The 20,180-nt window shown below is 40.4% G+C and overlaps 1 protein-coding gene across 2 annotated transcripts in view; it reads right to left on the bottom strand.

The window, feature by feature from the left end:
* Positions 1-1,063: 1,063 nt before the first annotated feature.
* Positions 1,064-20,180, bottom strand: part of KAT6A (K(lysine) acetyltransferase 6A) — a 40,172-nt gene continuing 21,055 nt past the window's right edge. Inside the window, exons 8-17 of one of the 2 annotated variants that reach the window (XM_014955936.1) lie at positions 19,653-19,771; positions 18,644-18,759; positions 16,980-17,121; positions 16,378-16,539; positions 15,339-15,432; positions 13,802-14,033; positions 12,512-12,722; positions 10,829-11,521; positions 9,492-9,807; positions 1,064-4,323 (exon numbers count right to left, since the gene is read on the bottom strand). In XM_014955936.1, the coding sequence (XP_014811422.1) occupies positions 1,742-4,323; positions 9,492-9,807; positions 10,829-11,521; positions 12,512-12,722; positions 13,802-14,033; positions 15,339-15,432; positions 16,378-16,539; positions 16,980-17,121; positions 18,644-18,759; positions 19,653-19,771 (4,667 nt within the window). In that variant the 3' untranslated portion in view covers positions 1,064-1,741. The remainder of the gene's footprint in view (positions 4,324-9,491; positions 9,808-10,828; positions 11,522-12,511; positions 12,723-13,801; positions 14,034-15,338; positions 15,433-16,377; positions 16,540-16,979; positions 17,122-18,643; positions 18,760-19,652; positions 19,772-20,180) is intronic. The other variant, XM_014955937.1, reaches the window with a different exon arrangement.

Below are 20,180 nucleotides of genomic sequence, written 5' to 3'. Positions count from 1 at the left end.
CAGCAATCGGGAAGCAGAGACACAGCTGAAGATCTAGGAAGGAGAGGGCAGCACAGTGCGCTTTCTACATGGGTGTTTGGAACTGGAATAGTATATACAGAGAAATGGGGTCCTACACAGCCTTGTACATGCTCAAAACTAAACAGAAATAAAAAGTGGAAGTCCTTTGAATTCTGCCTTTTACAGTTAGCAGTTACTGGAGGAAAGTCCATTTTAGTGCATCTGAAGAAACCCCAACTTTCTTTTAGACTCTTTTGGTTTAAAAACAAAAGAAATTAGTCTTATTAATGTGTCTGTATTTCTACTTCATATACAATAGAAAAGGAACTTTACATTAAAGGGTATCCCTTTTTGTATTGGGTGACATGCCAGCAGTGTAGCCAAAAAGAATGTAAATTGGATTATGTGGTAATAAACAGCAAAATCCTGCCACCTGCATCCTACTACAGTGCCTGGACTGTTGCACTCCTGTAAAACAGGCCAATTCCCTTCCTTTCCCACACTCGATCAGAAGTGTGGCTATTCCTATGAAATGGGTCACAAACAGTGGGAGAATCAGGGAAAACATCACTGACTCCCCCAGAGCCTGGCACATTCAGCAACTTCCTACCTCAAACCAGGAACGGAAGTGACAAGGACACCATGGGGCTCTCCTCACATCACTTAAAACCTACACTTTGTCTTCCAAGATGACCCAAGTGAGAGGTTAAGAGGCAGACCACTGGAAACAGCTGCTTTTGAGCTCAGCCTGACCCAAAGGCTCAAAACCAAGACCCGAAGCATTTCGAAGCACAAACAAGCTTGGGGCCTTGGGGCCATGGCTGACCTGCAGTGCACCAGAAGAGCCTGCAACCGTTTCCTGTCCTGACAGACCACTGACCACCCTGTCCTCCTCCTGTGTAAGGGATACAAACAGTTCTCTCTTGAGATGCTTCCAGTAGTTCTGAGTGACAGAACATATGTGCATGCCTGCATGTGTGTGTACATGCTTGTCCAAGTGGTGAATGGGATCATTTTAAAGTTACATTATATTTTCAGCATGAACCATACAACTTCAATTAACTCATCTACAAAAACACCAATGTGAATAGTTTATTGTTTACATGTAACTGCAAATTTTACTGAGGGCAAGTGAGTCAGGGAAAATTAAAGATTTAAATTTTTTCTGACTTGCAGAAATAAAGAGCTTCATTTATCCTCTGTGTCCCCTTCCAAGTCTCCCAATAAGTGCCTCCTGCTAGAAGTAGGAAATGCCAGGTGGGGTTTAGAGGGAAGGGTTGTTATTCTTTGAGATGTCAAACATTTCACATGACTGCAGCACTAGAAACTGCATACAGAGGGGCACAGGGGAGGGAGAAGGACAAACATTTGAAAAAAAAAAAAAACAACTTTAGAAAGATGGTTTCACTGTTACACATATTCTGTCCACATTGTCAGCAAAGTAAGGCTCTTCTTAAATTATGAAAAGATTTTGTGCATGTTTTCCCCTCTAAAAAACATCTGTAAATGATTTTTAGCTGTAAAATGTTTCAGGATTGTGAAGAAAACAAAAATGCAAAACAAAAAAAAAATCCAAAAAATAAAGACCAGGCTTCCTAAAAAATAAAATAAACCAAGGAAAATCTCTCTAAATCTACAGCAATATTTTAACTGGAAAAAGGTCCATTTTCTCTGGTTCGTCAGTATAAAAGGTTCCTTTATTTATATATATTTCAGTTTTTAGGATGCAAGTTCATCTTGCTCATCTTCTCATGTATGGTCCATTGAGAGACTGCTTGGGCACGCCAGCAGCATTCATGTAGCTGTGATGGGAGGGCCCCGTGTACATCATGTTTCCGTGGGGATTGGGCTGCATGGGCTGCTGGGTGTAGGCCTGGCCCCCCATCATCCCCATCTGCATCTGCATAGGATACTGTGCTGTCTGGTTCATGTAGGCGGGGTTACTATGGTAACTGCTGTTCATCATCGGCTGTGTCATCCTGTAGCTGTTCATGGCATTAAGGGTGTTCATATTCATGGAGTTAACGTTGTAAGGGGTGGTTGGCATCAGGTTGACTCCCATGTTCATGCCCCGTTGAACGGCCAGTGTACGAGGGCCAGCCTGCATGGCAACCGCGGGGGGGCTGCGGCCGTAGAGCTGCTGCTGGTGTGCGGTCGCGGAGGGCAGCGGAGCCGACTTGGAGCGGATGGAGATGTGGCCCTTGACCGGCATCTGCCCCTGCAGCCTCTGCGTGTGCGGGATGCCGATGTTGGTAGCGGACATGTTACACTGAAGCAGAGGTGAGGTGAGGTTCATGGTGGTGGACGCCAGGTTCGGAGGGGGTGTCATAGTGGCTTGTGCTTGTGGTGTGCCCGCCAAGGGGTGCGAGGGAGCGAGCTGCGCCAGCCCCGTGTTGGACAGAGAGACGCTGGTTGCATAGGAGGTCACAGCAGGAGAATGGCTATAAGGCATGGCATGAGGGTCCATAATGGTGTTTGTCAGCTGCTGCAACTTGGCTAAACTGAACGTGGCTGACGGTTGTGAATAGCTCCCAGCACCAAAATCCCCCGGAATCCTCTCGTAGATACTTATGTTCCCGGTGCTTCCCGATTCGGGTATTTCCATGATCATGGGCGCTGGGGTGAAGCTGTTGTTCATGCTACACTGCGAGAGCGGTGGCTGCTGCGGGGGTGGCGGGGGCTGCGGCTGCTGCGGTGGCGGCTGCTGCGGCGGCTGCGTTGTCGGTTGCTGGTTACTCGGGGGCCTTTCTACCACACAGCTCTGAGGTGACTTGATGTTGCAGTTCGCTGCAGGCTGGACTGTGTTCTGCTGCATCATACTGCAACTGCTGCCAATGTTCGCCATTTGCTGGGTGACAACACAACTGTTCTGAGTGAGGCTGCTGGAAGAGGACAGTCCTCCATATGAACAGCTGCTCTGGGAAGAGTTATTTCCACAAATGCTGCCCCCCATAGTGGAGTCATAGCTGCTGGGATTCTCATAATTCTCTGTAGTGCTCTCAATGCTGCCAAGGTCACTGAAGCCACTATCCACCACCTGCTGAGAGTGGTCCGATACTGAAGGCACATCCATCATGGGGCTGGTCTCCATGTTCTGCATAGAGGGTGCGGACAGGGATCCTTGTTCAGGACTTATCTGGGTGTAGCTGCTCTCCAGAGCAGGCACGTTTGGGCTGCTGACAGAACGCACAGACTGGCTGGGGTGGGACTGAACAGAGGATATTGGACTGTTGTGTTCTGAGGCCTGGCAATCTTCAACCATTGATATCTGAGGATCCTCCTCAGTCTGGGTGTAACTCTGCAAAGTCTGACAAGCTGCCAGAGTTTCTTCACAGTCCTGGTAAGCTACATCATGCTCATTGCTTTCTTCCTGCGTCAAGGACTGCACTGCTTGAACAGTTTCAAGATCTAGTTCACTATGAGGAATCTCTTCCTCTTCCTTTAATTCAATTAACCCTTCTTTACTACTTTGCTCTTCTTCGTGATCATCTTCAGACCCAGGGACATGCTCTGAGCCCACCGATGTCTCATTGGAAGCCTGCTCTTCTTCAGAATCTGCCTCTGTTTCATCTTTTTCTTTTGCGTCTTCTCTACTGCTTGGTATGCTTGTTTCTAAAAAACATTCTTGCACCTGAGGCTCCTCCTTCACCCCTTCCCTAACAGGCTGCTCCTCCAATTCTTTTTTCTTCACAGACTCCAGATGACCGTCATCTTCATCATCAGCATCATGATCTTCATTTTGATTTGTCACTACTGCAACTTCTTCTTCCTCCTCATGGTCATGTTCAGGTTCGTCTAGCTCTTGCTGTTCTTCTTCTGATTGCCTTTGCTCTTCTAAAACGCGTGGCTTCTCCTCTACCTCCTCTTCTATCTCAGGCTCTTTTACTTCTGGCACTGGACTGCTGTTGCTGTCCACAGGAGAAACTGCTCTTACTTCACTGCTAGCTGTATCTTCCTCTTCTCCTTCTCCTACCTCTTCTGCTTCCATATTCACATCTTCCTCTTTCCTTTCCTCACTAAGAGGCAGCTCTTCTTTCTGCTCAACACTTTCTTCTTTATCTGAAATTTTGGGCTTACGCCCTGGTTTTGAATTAGCTACCACTGCATCAACTTCTTCATCCTCAGCTGACAGTGGCATCTTTTCCCGGTTCAGTTTAAAACCTGGTTTTCGACCAGGTCTTTTCTTCCAGTGGACTGGTTTTCGGCTTTTCCCTTTTGGCCATCCCTTCTTCTTTTTCATGGGTGTAGAAGTATCTGGCTCAAGTGAAGAATCCTTGGCTTCACATTTTCTCAGCATAGATAATGGTTTCAAAGTTGGGTTACCTGAAAACACAAATTGAAAGATACTGTTCAAACATTTTTGTTTGGCCTGAGCATCCACGGAAGCTTTCCCAAGCATTCCCATCACATTTATCAACTTCATGTGTCAATACTAGCTCAGAGATTTATTGTGAAAGGTAACAAGAAGGATCAAGGTCTGCTCATTAGCAATCACACTGCACATTACGTTTGCAAAGAACACCAATGCTTTCAAGATTTGGCATGGTGAAAGCTCTGAGCCTTTAACACACAACTCAAATTAAACACTAGGCTATACGATACAGTCCTGGAAAGACTCACCACCCTTTAGAAATTTTATTTATACAATACATTCAAAGATGAAAATGTTCCAGTGTAGGGGAAGACACAAAGTTGCAATAAAGGCATGTTTCCATTTAGATCTGTATTTTGTGCATCTGCTGAAGAAAGGAAATATTTCCACTTTTTTCATGGTTTATGCTTTCAAATGCCAGTAGAAATACACAGATGACTGAATTTGGCTAGATTATATTTTTTTAATCTGAGGAATTATTAAAAGGAAGCTGAATTTCTCTCTCATCTGACTCTTCTTTCTTTGATGAAGCAAGTTTTGCATTTCAGTGACTTTCCAAACACTAGAATAGGTTCAGAGCTTATACAGCCAGAAAGAAATGTGATCATTTACTGAGAACTTACTGAATACTGTAAGGCATTCCCTGAATTAATTTTCTTTTGAACCGGTCAACTAGCATAGTCAGTGCTATGCACATTACCAACAATTGTGTAAAATGTACACAATTGTTGGTAAACTACTGCAACAGTTAATCATTGACACTAGTTGATATTCACACTTTACCATCTGAATTTTTGTCTTCAGACACTGTATTTACTTAATTTGCTTTTGCATTAGTTTTGCTTTCATCTGCTAGGCAGTAAATCTCTCTTACTAAATAACCATTCTTAATGAAGTAACTTGTAAATTTATCAAGTCACTCTTGCCTCTACTTTCTTTGAATCTACCATTATAGAACATTTGTTCTAGTGTCTTACTCAGCCCACGACTGTTCTTTGAACTATTGCAGTTTATCAATACTCTTAAGCGTGAATAACTGAGTAGAGATGGTTGTAGTAGTTTCACCAAAACTAAATATAAGAGATGATAGAGTGTCTCTACTCCACCTGAGACTCCTCTGTTCATACATTTAAGGATCACCTGAATCTCTCTGGCTTTGAGCTAGAAAACCATGCTAATTACTGGACATGACCTTCAAATACTCTCCCATAGACTTCGTCAGTGAATTACCCTTCAGCTGCTATATTATTTTTTTAATCTATCCATAAAATAGCGGTAGAGACACATGAGCCAGACCAATCACCCTGAGAACAGTTCTGTTGGAAGGGACCTACGACAGTCATCTAGTCCAATGCCTTGCACCCCACTAATAACAAAGCTGCTAAATTTCTCCTTGTTTGCAGCCTGATTTATTTAATATGTATTACCTTGATTTTGGAACATTTCAGTTTAAGCAAATGGTTTTGACTAAGTCAAATACCTCTCAAAGCACTAAGTAGGTAGCATCAACTACCCATATTAAACAAGCTGTAGTCTTGTAAAATTATATCATTTTTTTGATAAATACACTTTTCACATAGCATTTGTATTGAGCCAATAACCATCCCTGGACTTTCTACTGAGTAATAAGCCAGTCATCCTATTATTTAAGTCATGATGAATGTCACACTGATGGGCCTGTAATTAGGTTGGTCATCCCACCATATGGATATAGTACCAATTTCCCCCCAATATTCAGAGTGCATTTATTCACATTTCTGCCCTTTCTACCATCTTAAAAGATATTATTGATTCCATGCTATGAGTTTCCCAAGAACAGCTGTTTGAAGTCCACAGTTATGTAACAAAGGTAAAACTAAATAATATGCTCCTAGAAGTTCACAAACACTCCTTAATCATAGGTCAGCTGAGTTACTCTCGCTCTTTGCTCAGACAGGCATTTACTCTAAATATCTCCAATAAGAAGTATTTTGAAAAAATTCTGGATATTAAAAATTGAATTTAAAACCAATACTGAATTCAAAATTCAACAACTCCTTGAAGTCATCCATAAAACAAATACTTGGAATGTGAATAAAGGAAAGAAAGGATCTGCTACAGTCAGCATATCATTAGGCAGGAAGAAGGAAATATTACTAATTACCATTGAAGCTCTTATAAACAAATCAACCTCTTTAAACAAACAAACAAAACATTAAAAGAATAGTTATTTGTCATCTTCTTTCACATTTCCTATCTACTACAGAGGATTAGGCTTACCACCTCTTAGGTGAAGACCTTTTGCTTTTATCTGTACTGTCACGGATAAAATCTTATGATGACAGGCTCCCCTTGTAATAATGTAATATTAAAGGTGTCCAGTCTGGGCTCCCCAGTACAAGACAGCCATGGAGCTACTGGAGGCACCACTAAGATGCCTGAGAGGCTGGAAGATGTCTCTGATGAGGAAAGGCTGGGAGAACTGGGACTAGAGAAAAGATGGCTCAGAGAAGGATCTTATTGATGTGTACTATTCTCCTAAGGGAAGCGTAAAGATGATGGAGACGGGCTCTTTTCAGTGGTGTCCACTGCCAAGACCAGAAGCAACAGGCACAAACTGAAACGTGGGAGGTTCCACCTGAGCATCGGCAAACTCTTCACTACCATGACTGAGCATTGGAACTGGCTGTCCGGGGAGGCTGTGAAGTCTCCCTCCTCAGAGATACTCAAAAGCCACCTGGACATGGTCCTGAGGTAAACTTGCTCATGGTGGCCTTCCCTAAGCAGAGGGGCTGAACAGGATGACCTCCAGAGGTCCTTTCCAACCTCGAGTGACTGCGATTTTTACCATACGCACTTGACACTACCTTCAGAAAAGAATATGAATTTGATGACCACTCAAGATTTCATGTACATAATTTTTTAGAATACTGAGAAACATATATATGTGCTCATTCAGTTGCAATTAGTTAAACATCAGTGCGTACGCAAGCTTGAACAGAAGATCCTTACAGTATTCACATTCACAGTAAGACTTACAGGAAGAACTAGGAAAAGCAAAATAATACAAGCCCAGCCTATTACAGAGCTCCACCTTCCCCATGCAACACTAATCAAGTTGAACAGAACTGGTAAAATATAGAGACACAAGCTTTATTTGTTTTCTACACCACAGAACACATTCTGTCTTCCAGAATGCCTAAACCTTATTAAATACTGGCCTCAAATTGCCACATCACTCTATCCACTCTCACCGTACCCCTGACAGCCATCAGAACCGATTCAAATTCTCATCAGACACCAAGTTTAACAGACTGCAATGTTACATTTAGGGGAAATCATAGAACACTTTCAGTGCATTGCCTCAGAGATCAAGTTCTCAGGGAAAAATCAGAAAAAAAACCCCAAACCTAACCCAAATCACCCTTACTCAGAAAACTTAAAAGGAGATTACAAGCACGTTTCTAGGAAGTTTTGCTATCACTACAAAAATCTAAGCTTCCCATAAACATTCCTAAGCATGGTTATGATTAAAATAGTCTAAATCTGAACCAAGTATTAATGACTGCAATACTATATTTCTGAATTGGCATAAGGCAGTGCTGCCCCCTCCACCCAGCTGAATTTTTTATCAAAAAAGGCCACCTGTTTACGATGACCAATTATCCCTGTGGGCTAACGTGTCTACTTAATAGAAAGTACATTGTATTTTCTCTAAGCTCAGTTTTATTATGTATATGCAAAGGCACCTGCATTAAAGGCATAAGCAGCCATCAGATCCCGTTTGATGTCAGGAGCAGGAATATCCTGAAATAATGTGCTTACTACTTTATTACTTCAGAGGTTCTGACAAATTTGCAGAAGTTCAAGAAAAAAAAAAAAGCAACAGATGTCACACAAGGGAACAGAAAGCGCTAAATCACAAGTGGAGAGTAAGAAACTAAAGTATTTATAAAGTAGGTGAGCAAGAAATTTATCATTGTACCTGGGCACTCTATGGACTATTTGCAGTCTGCAAAAGATTGTTAAAAATCACTGATGTATTTTATAAAGCAATATATGTGTGTGGACTCCCTAGAGGGATCCGCTTCTCCATCAAAAAACATTCAGAAGAGCACAAATGAAAAAGACTGAAAATTGCTTATCTAACAGATCTTCTCACAACTGAATAGTCTTATCAATGGTGGAGTACCACAAAAATGTATTTAATGAGTAAACTGATCACAGTAGAATTAAAAAAACAATGGTATAAGCTGATTGCGCATATATTCCCACTAAGCAAACTTACTGCTGCATCAACACGTTTGCACTAAATTTACACTCATATGCTGCTATAAGGATTTAAGGGTAACTGATGCTAAATGAACAGTATACATGGCTATAATCATATTGATGCTTTCAGCATTTAAGTACTTTTAAAGAAAAATTTTCCTCTACTAACCACAGGATAGTTGAAAGCCATTCCAGTAACTACTTTTTATTGTGGGATAATGGAACCACACTTCTTTTTCACACGGTTTTTGGTTTTTATTTGGCTGACTGCCTTGTGCTATGTAGACCATCAAGAGAACAGAACATGTAACAGTCATAATGAAGATTACTAACGGAGCATCTGAATGACAGATGTTTCTTTTGAATTATCAGTGCATTCTAAGTAACCAGTTCCAACCAAATAATTTTATTTTATGAACTGAAGGTTCAGAGAACTTTAAGGAGACACGAGAAGCTGAGAGGTAGGGCATGCAATGTGATGAAGAACAGGATCTCAAAAGAGACAGTTTATTATTTCTCTTTGTTATGGAAAACTGAGGGCTCTCCAACTAATTTCTGTTTTATTTCTGCAAGTGACCCTGCTGCATAGGTTTTTCCACAATCACAGATACCAATTCCACTACAAAAGCTGTATCAAAAGGATACCCTGTATTCAAGTCACTGCTAATAAGATATTTAAAAGCACATACCACATTTTCATAAGACTTGGGAATGTTTGAGGTTGGTTTGACTGGTAGTTTGTGCCCAACCCTACATTTGGCTAGAAGTTACGAGACAAGGTAAGCAGCTTGTTCCATCATGAGCCAGTATCATCTGCCATTCACTGACACTCTATATCAAACTTCCAACAGCATACCACCAAACATACCATTAGTGTCATCAGACTCCTCCTCATCTTTGGACTTCCTCTTAGAAGAGGGTCTATGCCTGAGTGTGTCTGGTGGGGCTAAGTGTCGAAAGTATCCACTTGGCAAAAGTTCATTCTCCTCCTCTTCGTCCTCCTCCTCCTCTTCCTCCTCCTCAATCTCAAACGTAGGCTCTAATCGGGGCATTGGTCGTTCAGAGTCTGAGTCCTCAAATGGTTCATCCAGCACTTCCGTGGTCTCTGAGATTGTTTCAGTGACAACACTGCTGTTGTGGTGCTTACGCTTGCGGACTCGCCTCTTCCGATGAAGAATTGGTTTCTGGAAGTAGAAGGTGGGAGAAGAGAAGACATCTTATTATGTGAAGTAGAAATAAACCACCAATAAATAGACTACATGAACAGCAGAGTTCAACAGTCTAAGCAGGACCAGAGGGCTCCCTTCTGGAATCCAGACTTCACTAGAAATACTGATTGGCACTTGCCTTCCGTTAGACAGATGTCAAATACAACACAGGACGACTGACTTCCATGCTAGACTGACATTTCTGTAATAGTATAAACCATTTAAACAGCTGAAGCTAACAGCCCATCCATATCAGCTAAAAGTTCAGAGACACTACAACATAGATGTGAACAGTTTAGAATAAGCTGCAAAGATGATATAGGAGAGAACTTTTTAGTGCAGCATCCCACAAAAAAAAAAAAAAAAAAAAAAAAAAGATTTTGAAGATCCATCATAAACAGCTGAAGCTAACAGCCCATCCATATCAGCTAAAAGTTCAGAGACACTACAACATAGATGTGAACAGTTTAGAATAAGCTGCAAAGATGATATAGGAGAGAACTTTTTAGTGCAGCATCCCACAAAAAAAAAAAAAAAAAAAAAAAAAAAAAAAAAAAGGATTTTCTTGGTCTCATTGATAGAATTCACATCTCCATCCAAAAGACCTTATGCTGTGATTTTAGTTATTTAAATAGTTTGTGTTTTGCAAGCTTCTTTTAAACGTAGGACCATGTCTGTTTCTATTTTGCGGAGCTGAGTAAAACTTTAATGACCAAAGCGGAAAAATCACAAGCACAAAGCAGAAGTTAGAATTTAAAAATAAACCAACCAGACAAAACAAACAAAAAACAAACCACTATCTCTGGTTCAACAAAATCCACCACTACAAAAAGGTAGCAGAAAGTACTCTCTAGACAGAGTTCTGGAACACTGAGCAGACGCTACTTCTACGCTTAATACACACCTCTGGAATTGCACAATCCTTCAGACAGCACCAACATACTGACAAAACAGACTGCACAATAAAGTCAGAGACAACACGAAATAAGAGACACACCTTTCGTTTTAATGTTGGCTTGGTGAGAACAGGTGGAGAGCTTGATCGAGGACTCACAGGCTCATCGTCTTCCTCTTCACTGCTCTCACTAAAACACCTCAGAAGTGCCCTGTCACTGTCACTGTAGCGGCGGGGTAACCTGTCACAGTCCTCTGGGAATCTACACTTCAATGGCTCTGTGTTCTTTTTCAACTGCCCTTTCCACCTTTCCATACCTTCGCTGTACCGCCGACCGGGAACTGCAGATTTGTCACCTTTGACATACTGTCCCTGGGAAACTGCAGACTTTTCCTCATCTTCAGCATACCTGCCTCTTGGGGCTGGAGACTTCTCCTCACATTCACCACACCTTCCTTGCAAGGCGACTGACTTCTCCTCACAGTCACTGCACCGGCCCCGTGAGGCTGATGATTTCTCCTCGCATTCACTGCACCGCCCACTGGGAACTGCTGTTTTGTCCTCAATGGGCAATATCGGCTCCTTCTCACAAAAGGGCTCCCGAAGTTTTTTGCCCTTGCGGTTCCATCGACCTCTTCGTGATGGCTGACTGTTTGCAGGAAGACTATCCAGGGGAAAAATGTGCTTGTTTGGCCGAGCAGAATTGGCTGGAGCAACAATGTCTGGCTTTTTTTCACTCTCTGTAGGTGAGTAAGGCTCTTGCTCTTTCTTCTCCCATGACACAGATTTTACGATCTGATTAAAATAAAACCAAACAGATCTCACACTTTCCATTTAAGCATGCATGTCAATCCTGAATTCGATTCCAGAAAAGCTTTTGAGCAAGAAGTCAGAAAAGTTTAACAAGAATTACTTTTAAGAATCTGAGAATAACAAAAGAATTGACCTTTACAAGATTCTAACGCTGCTAACTGCTACTCCTTCCCTCCTCCCAGGTGATAATGCACCTCAATTAACTCCCAACAAGTGACCCAGTCAGCAGCAGCCATCCAGTGGCCTGCTGGAATGCAAACATCATCTTGCTACATTAAAACACAGTATTTGTGTAGTTTTCAAGAAAAAAGTGAGACAAACTTGAAGCTATTTTTTCATTAAAACACACAGTTAGTTTAATGTAAATCAGTAACAGCACATAATTTGCCTCTTAGTGGTGTAGTCAGTGCTCATCACCTGATGAGAGAGTGCAATCCTTCAAGGACAGCAGCCTAGATTTCAGAAACCTTCACTGCTCTGTGGGCAGTAATTCTAAAGATATTAGTGGTTTTGTGAAAGTATACAGCAAAAACCTTTGGTGAAAAACATTAAAAGTTTTTGTTGATTCATTTCCATTTATGCTATTTGTCATTTACAGAAATACTGTGTCCTTAATTTGGTGAGAGACCAGGCTGCTTGAGAGTGGGAGGCAGAATTTTTGGTTTGGATTTTTAATTTTTTTTTCTTTAAACACTGCCCCCCAACACATAGTGCAAAAATCATTAAGGGTAAGGAGCCTTTTTACTCTCTTCAGAGATAGTCTTTAACTTTTCTCTAGACTATGCCTCAATGTTTTCCCTATATTTAGTTTCTAATTTGAAAATATAAAGATGTATAAAAAGTACTGCAGTCACGGTAAGTTTATGATTATGCCAAATGCCCAAGCATGGCACTTGAAATCTTCTTACCATTGCCCGCAAAAGCACCAAGTATAAACTATACGCCATACAGAAGTAACAGATTAACTCTTACACTTGCCTCTGGATCTTTTTCTTTCTGCTGTTGTTGCTCTTCACTTTCCCCATCCTCTGTCTCTTCTTCTTCATCTTCAGAGACAACTGAGTTGGAAACTATAACAGGCGTCCAACGCAGACATTCTGCATCCACATCTATAGGTCGGACATTAGTTCTAAGCTTTGCCATATGTTCCTGGATAAGTTTCTCCCGACGAATGATCACAAATCTAAACAGTAAAATCACTCTGATCAACAACAGGCTACATACTGTACATCTTGTCATGTGAAACAGATAGAAGATATTACAGAAAAATCTGTGTACTCTCAATCAGTGCTGCCATGAATAACTTTAGAGAGGACAGAATGCTCATTAAAATTGTACAATTCGCAGTACCATCAGACTATCAGAGAAAGCATCTTCAAACTGAGAAAATGAAGCCATTATCCTTCCACAAGTAGCATTCAGCTGCAGAGTATCACTTTTATTATGCATTAAATGGACAAGAGATATGCCATTTGGGAAAAAGGCAACATAAGGTGAAAGATACTGAATGGTAATAAAAGGACTGCTTTAGTAAGTTACAGTCCCACTACTGGTGTGGATTTTGTTCAAGGAGCTGGGAGTAATATCACTGATTAAAGTATACTGTGAAACAAGGACATAAAACTTCAAGCTTTCCAAGTAAGTTCCAAGCTTAACACAAAACACAGTAAAATACAATTCCACTCCCAAAACAGCTATGATCTGAATCAAGAATAGTTCCCAGTATTTCACTTGACTTGTACACTCAGCTGGGCAAGGAGACTATTCGATATCCACACATCTCATTTCTCCAAGGGATCTACCCACTGTTCAAACATCCCACATTAACCCACACAGTTAACAGCAACTTTGAGGCACAGAGAAGGGGGAAACTACTGCCTGCTCCATGACTGGAAAAGGGAACAGATTTCCCACTAGAGAAGGGAAGTTGCTGTTTACTCCATTTTGCAAGTATGTTGGACTGATTAGACTGAGGGACCCCAGAGAACATTGCCAAGTGATGAGCTTGCTGTGTCTCACCGCTGCAAATTACTCAGAAGTTCCACAGCTGCAGAGCTACACAGCTGCAAATCGGATCCAGCTTTAGCACTGAACAATTCTTGCATCATGTGTGAGCATCATAAATCTCTACAGCCAGTACTGGGGCACTTAAGTCTTAAATAAAAATCAGGCATATTAGATGTGACTTGTCTCCAAGCACCAATAATTTAATTCAAATGCATTTGAAGTTATTTGGAAATATAACAGGACTCTTGTACTCACTGATCACTGCGGAAGTCAAGCATTCGTAGGTGATGCAGAGTGGAAGTGATATCTTGAGGACAGATTCCAGTCAGCTTACTCAATTTCTTGATGCTTAATTGCTTGTCACGTTGATGATAAAGGCACTCCAATATTACACTCTTCCAATAAGCCATATATGAGAGGCGCCCCAGGTCTGACAGGGGCTTCTCTGGTGATCCTGCTTGACCCTCACGCTTTGAAAGCAAATAGCCTAGAGATATGCAAGAAAAAAATTTCAAAAAATTAGTTTAGATAGCTTCTGTTGCCACTTCAACTTCTACAAAGGCATTTTTTCACCAAGTAGCTGAATGCTGTCTAAAACAATATAGACTATCATTTCCAAGGATACACTGAGTAACCTGTCCGGTTATTTTTTTTGGTTCAACACTAACTGCAGTTAAGTAGTTTCCAAGCTACGTTGCCATTAGAGATGGGCTACGGGCAACGCCACAAAACGGCAGCAGTTGCCTACCTAGAAAATACAGTAAGCCCAAAGTACGCAAACAGTCTGCTGAGTATCTTTCAATTGCAATAGAAAATTTGAAGATGGCAGAGGGAAAACACATTTTAGCCATCTAAAACTAATACGGCAAATAAGTTCCTTGAAAATTCTCTGCTGTCAAACTTCACGACCATACCAGAGTATCAAGCTCTATCTAGAGAGATGCACTGTTTCACTGCACAGGTTCAATAAAGACCAAGAGGTTGTATCCTCCCCAGTATGACAAAAGGGAAAAGGAGGAACCAGCTCATAAATGTGTCTTCTCACTGCTGCTCTAATACAGGCCACGTTTGTCAATTTCTCAAGATACATGGAGTTCCCCTGTTTCACCAATATTTTCAGGAGAACAACTTATGTACACAAGGATATTTACTAGCAAAATCATTCTAATATGATTATACCAGTAGGGTTTTACTCTGGACATTAACTTCAAAATTAGCATGTCCACAGACTGCACTCAGCATAATAAGAGAGGGATAGTTACAGTGGCAAGTTTCTCAGTGAACTTGCCGAGACCCATGTATGAAACTGAGAATTGAGTATTCAGAGCCTAAGTAGGTGTGGTTTTGCTGCTCTCAAAGCTAAATTAAAATGTAACTATGACCACCCTTTGATTAAGACACTCAGTCACTTAATCTAGCTGCTGAAGTTTTCAGACCCTGCAGTTTTAGGGTTGGCCCTCTGTAGAAAGAGCTACATGCACAAGGTGAGCTTCTGCTAAAAACACTATACTGAAACACGCCTACAGTTTCCACCGTCGTTGTTTACACAGAAAACATGAGAATTAGGGGGAAAAAATGTTAATTTGCCTTTAGAATTGAAATTCTAACAATTGAAATTCCAACAATAAGACCAATTTGTGAAGTTCAGATGATATTGTGAGCTATAGAATCCTTTGTCCTGAGAAGGTTTTTAATTTGAAAAATTATCACCTTTCACAGTTAAGCCTTTCTTTAAAATAGTAAAAAAAAAAAAACAAAAAACACTAAAAAAAGTGAAGAAAAAGTTCCTTACTGAAGTCAATTAGGAACCTGCCATAGCCCTTACGCTGGTATTGTGGAAGAATCATTATACAGGAAACATTGTACTTCTGCTGGCAGTGTTTTTCCTGTTGGAAAAAAAAGCAGCAAATTAAAAACAAACAAAAAATACCAGTGAGACATAATACAAATTCTGTACAAGTCCCTCAGATCTTTATAGCAAAACCTGAGCTAGAAAACCACAGTCAAAGTTTCTTAGGAACAACAATGTACATAAGCCAAGGAAAGACTAAAGACTTTAAAAGAGATAATAGTATTAAAGCTCTATTACTATCATTTCAGTTCAGAAAAACAAAAAGAATGAAATGTTGACATAACTATCGCATTCTGCTTAGATACAATACAGTAAAGAACACGGGCTGCGCAGCAGATGAAGTTCAAAGCATAAATCTGAAGGCAGCTAAATTCTGCTGAAAAATTCAGCTGAAAAAAACTGCAGTATTCCAGTGAAACTTTAGCACTATAACCGTAAAATACTCTCAAATCTGCTGTTCTGAAGACTGAAAGGAAAAGCTTCAATTAAAGCTATTTAAAAATAATAAAACAATTTCAGATAAAACTCTTAAGAAAAGGCCTACCTGAAATCTTGGCCCTGATCTGTCCAAAAAATAAAAGGTTTGAAAGGAGGTGTAAAATTGCCAAACTTATTTAGAAAACAATGTATTTACAAAAAGGAAGATGAGATAAATATCGTTACCAAGTAGTTCTGTCTCACAAACGGTACTATCCATCACCACCAAGGGCAGGAAGTTATTTCAAGAGTTGTGTTTTTTTAGCAACTAGCTACAGTACAAGTTTCTTAGAGAATATATGCTATTCAACATTATGTGGAAACTTGGTTTTACTAGTCAATGCAGTTGGTGGTGTCTGAACGTAACATAAATAAAATCTGGTTGCATATCTGTATTACGCAATGTATTATATAAATGGCAAGGGCCTAAATTACAGCAATTTAAAGACTCTGAAGCAGCATTTCTCACCGTAGCCAAAGTCTGAAGTACTCAAATACTTGCCTTGGAAAAGTAGCCAACAAGGTGACAGCCCTTGACATCATTCTGTGTCAGCACGTAGAAAAGAAATGGCTCCACATCGTAATAGAGAGTCTTATGGTCCAGGAAGAGTTTGGCTAACAAGCACAAATTCTGGCAGTAGATAGTGCTGACATTGCCATCAACCTTACAGAAACAAGGAAAAGTTTTGTCACTCTATTTGCTGTCATGGAAGGATGTATTTCACCTGGGTATCCCTGTACGTCTGAAGTGTCTAACACGAGAGTAAGACTTCTGTCACAGGCAGCGTCTCAAAGCACTTAAACTTTCACAGCATAAAGGCCGTGGCCAAGTTACTGTTATATTCATTAGCTTAAGAGAGAACTTAAAATTCATTTTCTTAAAATGAAAAAGCATTTTTACAACGTGAACCTTCTCATAAATTTTATGGATGAATAATCTATACATGGGGTCAGCTCCCACTGCTTGCTTGGAGTTCTTCACTCTTAGCAACTGAATGCTTCACAAATGAAGATCACTAGGGCTATGGAAAACATCACACAATTGGATGTTAAAGGTCTTATTTTATACTTATTTAAGTGAGTGTACTTAGTTTTCTAACTTACCTCAAAGACTGAAATATTATTTTTTCTATAAATTTCATTGGCTGGAGGATGAAACCAGCCACACTTTTTCATATGTTGCTGGAGAATAGTTCTACTTTTCATATACTTTAGACAGAATTCACAAAGGTACAACTTGGGTAGCCTGTAAGCAAAGATAATGAAAGATCAAGGACTGAAGCTGTAGACTTTTGTATAAAATTCCTCACTCCTGCAGATAGAAACCTTGATGAAAACAAGCCCAGTATATACCAACCTTATGTATGTGCTCATCAGGCCAAAACCACCTTACTATACTTAAAGTCATGGCACGCACTTACTCTGTGATGAATGCATATTAAAAAAACCCCAAACAATGTACTTAATGTCCTGCATAATTACTTTTACATTATTAATTTATGTCAGAAGAAACACATGCACAGATTAAAATCCTAGGAAAAACAGCAATAAACCCCCAGTTTTGCACTAGTGATACTAGAATGTCTTAGAAAAATAGTTCAATTCGCTCCTCATAAGAGACAGCTGTATGTACCCCTGAGGAACAGGTCACAATACCATCCATCTGTTTGCTTCAGAACCATTTTACACACTACATTGACGTGAACTTTTGAATGCAAGTGTCCCCAACACTGTTGTGATTTAACTCTATTTACATACTCTAGCTTGGGCAGGGATGGTATTTTCAGTTACCTTCAATGCCTTTAGCAGACCTAGAATAATTCCTCGTGACAGATGACATGCTCTTATTAAATGTTAGAATGAAGAGTTTTATTTATTTCTTCCTTTCTAGCTATGGCCTTTAGAAGTTTTTCCTCGTTCTGAATCAAGTTCAGAGTTTGCAGTTTAGACAGTTTGCAAAGTTCTCAAGCAAGAGAACATCAAAGCAACTATATATGCATCACAGCAGATCATTCTTGCCAAAACGTGTAACGTTAAACACTTCTTCTTTAGCTGTGTTGAACTACATACAGCATAAAAATAATATACGGAAGTAATTCTCGTGGAATTTCTGTTTGTCTCTTTCAACTCCCATAGATAGTATACAGCTATTTCTAATCAAATATTTTAACACACAGTTAACATCCTATTCCCTAAACAAACTTATTTTTTTATCACAAAGAGTGATGCAGTTGAGGAACCTGGACAGGTTGGAGGAGTTTGGGTCCATGTGAAGTTCAACAAAGCCAAGTACAAGGTCCTGCATCTGGATCAGGGAAATCCCCGGTATCAGAACAGGCTGGGGATGCATGGATTGAGAGCAACCCAGCAAAGGAGGACTTGGAGATGCTGGCTGGTGAAAAATTGGACACGAGCGGGCAATGTATGCTTGCAGCCCAGACAGCCAACCACATCCTGGGCTGCATCAAAAGCAGCGTGGCCAGCAGGGCAAGGGAGGAAATTCTTTGGGAATCCCTCTAATCATGTATTCTTGTGGCAGTTTGAATGCTCACAGCGTATGCAGGTTATTGCAGATAGATTATCAACTTTTTGACTCAGCCTAAAAAGACCTTAAAGACACCTATTAACTACCATGAAAAGTATCTGGATTGTGTGTACTTTGCTTCTGTCCTACATTCCGATAGAATCTTCTTCAGATTTCTACACCTGCTGGAGTACAGCTTGCCCATAAACACTGAAGGAGAACAAAGAACAATGATCAGTCATACCTCGAGTATTCCTGTGGATATGGGGAGGAGTACCAGGTCTGGATTTCATACTTGCCAAATTCGATGACAGAAGGGCATCGGACTTGTGGATCAGGAGGCCCAGTCACCCCTACTTTCTATGCAAGGGAAAAAAAGGAAAAGTTTTCGTGAATTTCCAAGTGAAAGACTTCTAAGTTGAAATAAATTATAACATTCTTATCTACACAGTCCATCCTACTCAAACTCACAGAGAATTAGGAAGATGCAGACGTTGCTTTCTGACACTAAAAACCAGTACCAGTCACATTCAAGCAACTGATTCATGTGATTCACAAAAAGGAAGAATTAGCAAGCATTGTCATACCACGTACCTCCACTATCTTTCACCTTGTTGCATGTCATAGTTTTAAATACTGGAGAAGTTTAAAAGGACAGTTGTACTTAGTGAAGCACTGTTTTGGGAAGTCACTGCATAAGTTCAGTTGACCCCTTTGGCTTCCGAGGGAGTTAAGTCTTAAGGACCACTCCAGTTACTGAAATGTGCAGGTAGGGAGATGACACACACACGCATTACACACGTGTCTATATGCACATATATGTGCGCACAGACACACAGAGTAATGGCCTATGCTGTTCCATAAGGAGTTAAAGTGTCTACAAAAAGAATGTTTTAATTAGCCAGAAGCCCTATCTGACCCATGCTGCTAGCAGAGAGTCCCACATTTTATTGTTTAAACAGTCCACACATTTTACCAGCTATTTAACAGCTCTATGTTCTGACACTACTAAAGCCACAGCCCTCAAGGTTTTTTAGATGCCCACCTTAACCTCTTATGCTCACTTTAATATTATACTTCAGCTCTCAAGGTTAGTTCCCCATTACTTTCAAGCAGCAGAAACCAAGCACGTTAGCTTTTAAGGCAGACTAATCTGGAGTCTGGGTTTCTTGTTGGGATGGGGTTTTGTGGTTTGTTTAAATTTCTTTTACAGATTTGGTACTTACTGCCAGACGTTGAAAATTTAGCTTTACCTGCAGTGCTTGTTCCTGAATATCTCTAAACAACTCCATGTCTTTTTCAGTTAAGACATCCTGGTTCCCAAAAAAACGCTCTTCATTTTCCTGTTTTCCATCCCAGCCATCCTGATTGTCTGTAAATGAGAGAGAAAATTGCCTTCACCTACATTTACAAAGGAGTACTTGCTTTTTAGTGCAGTGACAAACATTTTCTGGCTCTATTCACTGTGCTAAGTTTTTTTGATGGGATTTTCTAGTCAGATTTGGGATCACAAGGGAACAACCAGTTCTGGATTGTGACCTTGTAAGAAGTATTGTCATACATTTTACCAGGTCCAAAACTCACCACTTAGACATTCATAGTATCATGAAGGTTATTTCTAACAATGAGATATTTTTGGATAAATGGCTTACCACTATGCCCATTTCTTGCAAACAAGGATCACAACTATTTAAATGCCATATTGGGTACAACCAAAACCAGGAAACTTACTGGTGAGAAATATTAGTTGTTTAGCTTAAATAAGTAAGTTTTAATTAGAA

This window comes from Calidris pugnax, unplaced genomic scaffold (genome assembly GCF_001431845.1).
Source record: "Calidris pugnax isolate Ruff unplaced genomic scaffold, ASM143184v1 scaffold314, whole genome shotgun sequence".
Taxonomy (NCBI): domain Eukaryota; kingdom Metazoa; phylum Chordata; class Aves; order Charadriiformes; family Scolopacidae; genus Calidris; species Calidris pugnax.
The sequence above is the reverse complement of the archived record's forward strand: the minus strand, read 5'-3'. Positions and strand labels throughout refer to the sequence as shown.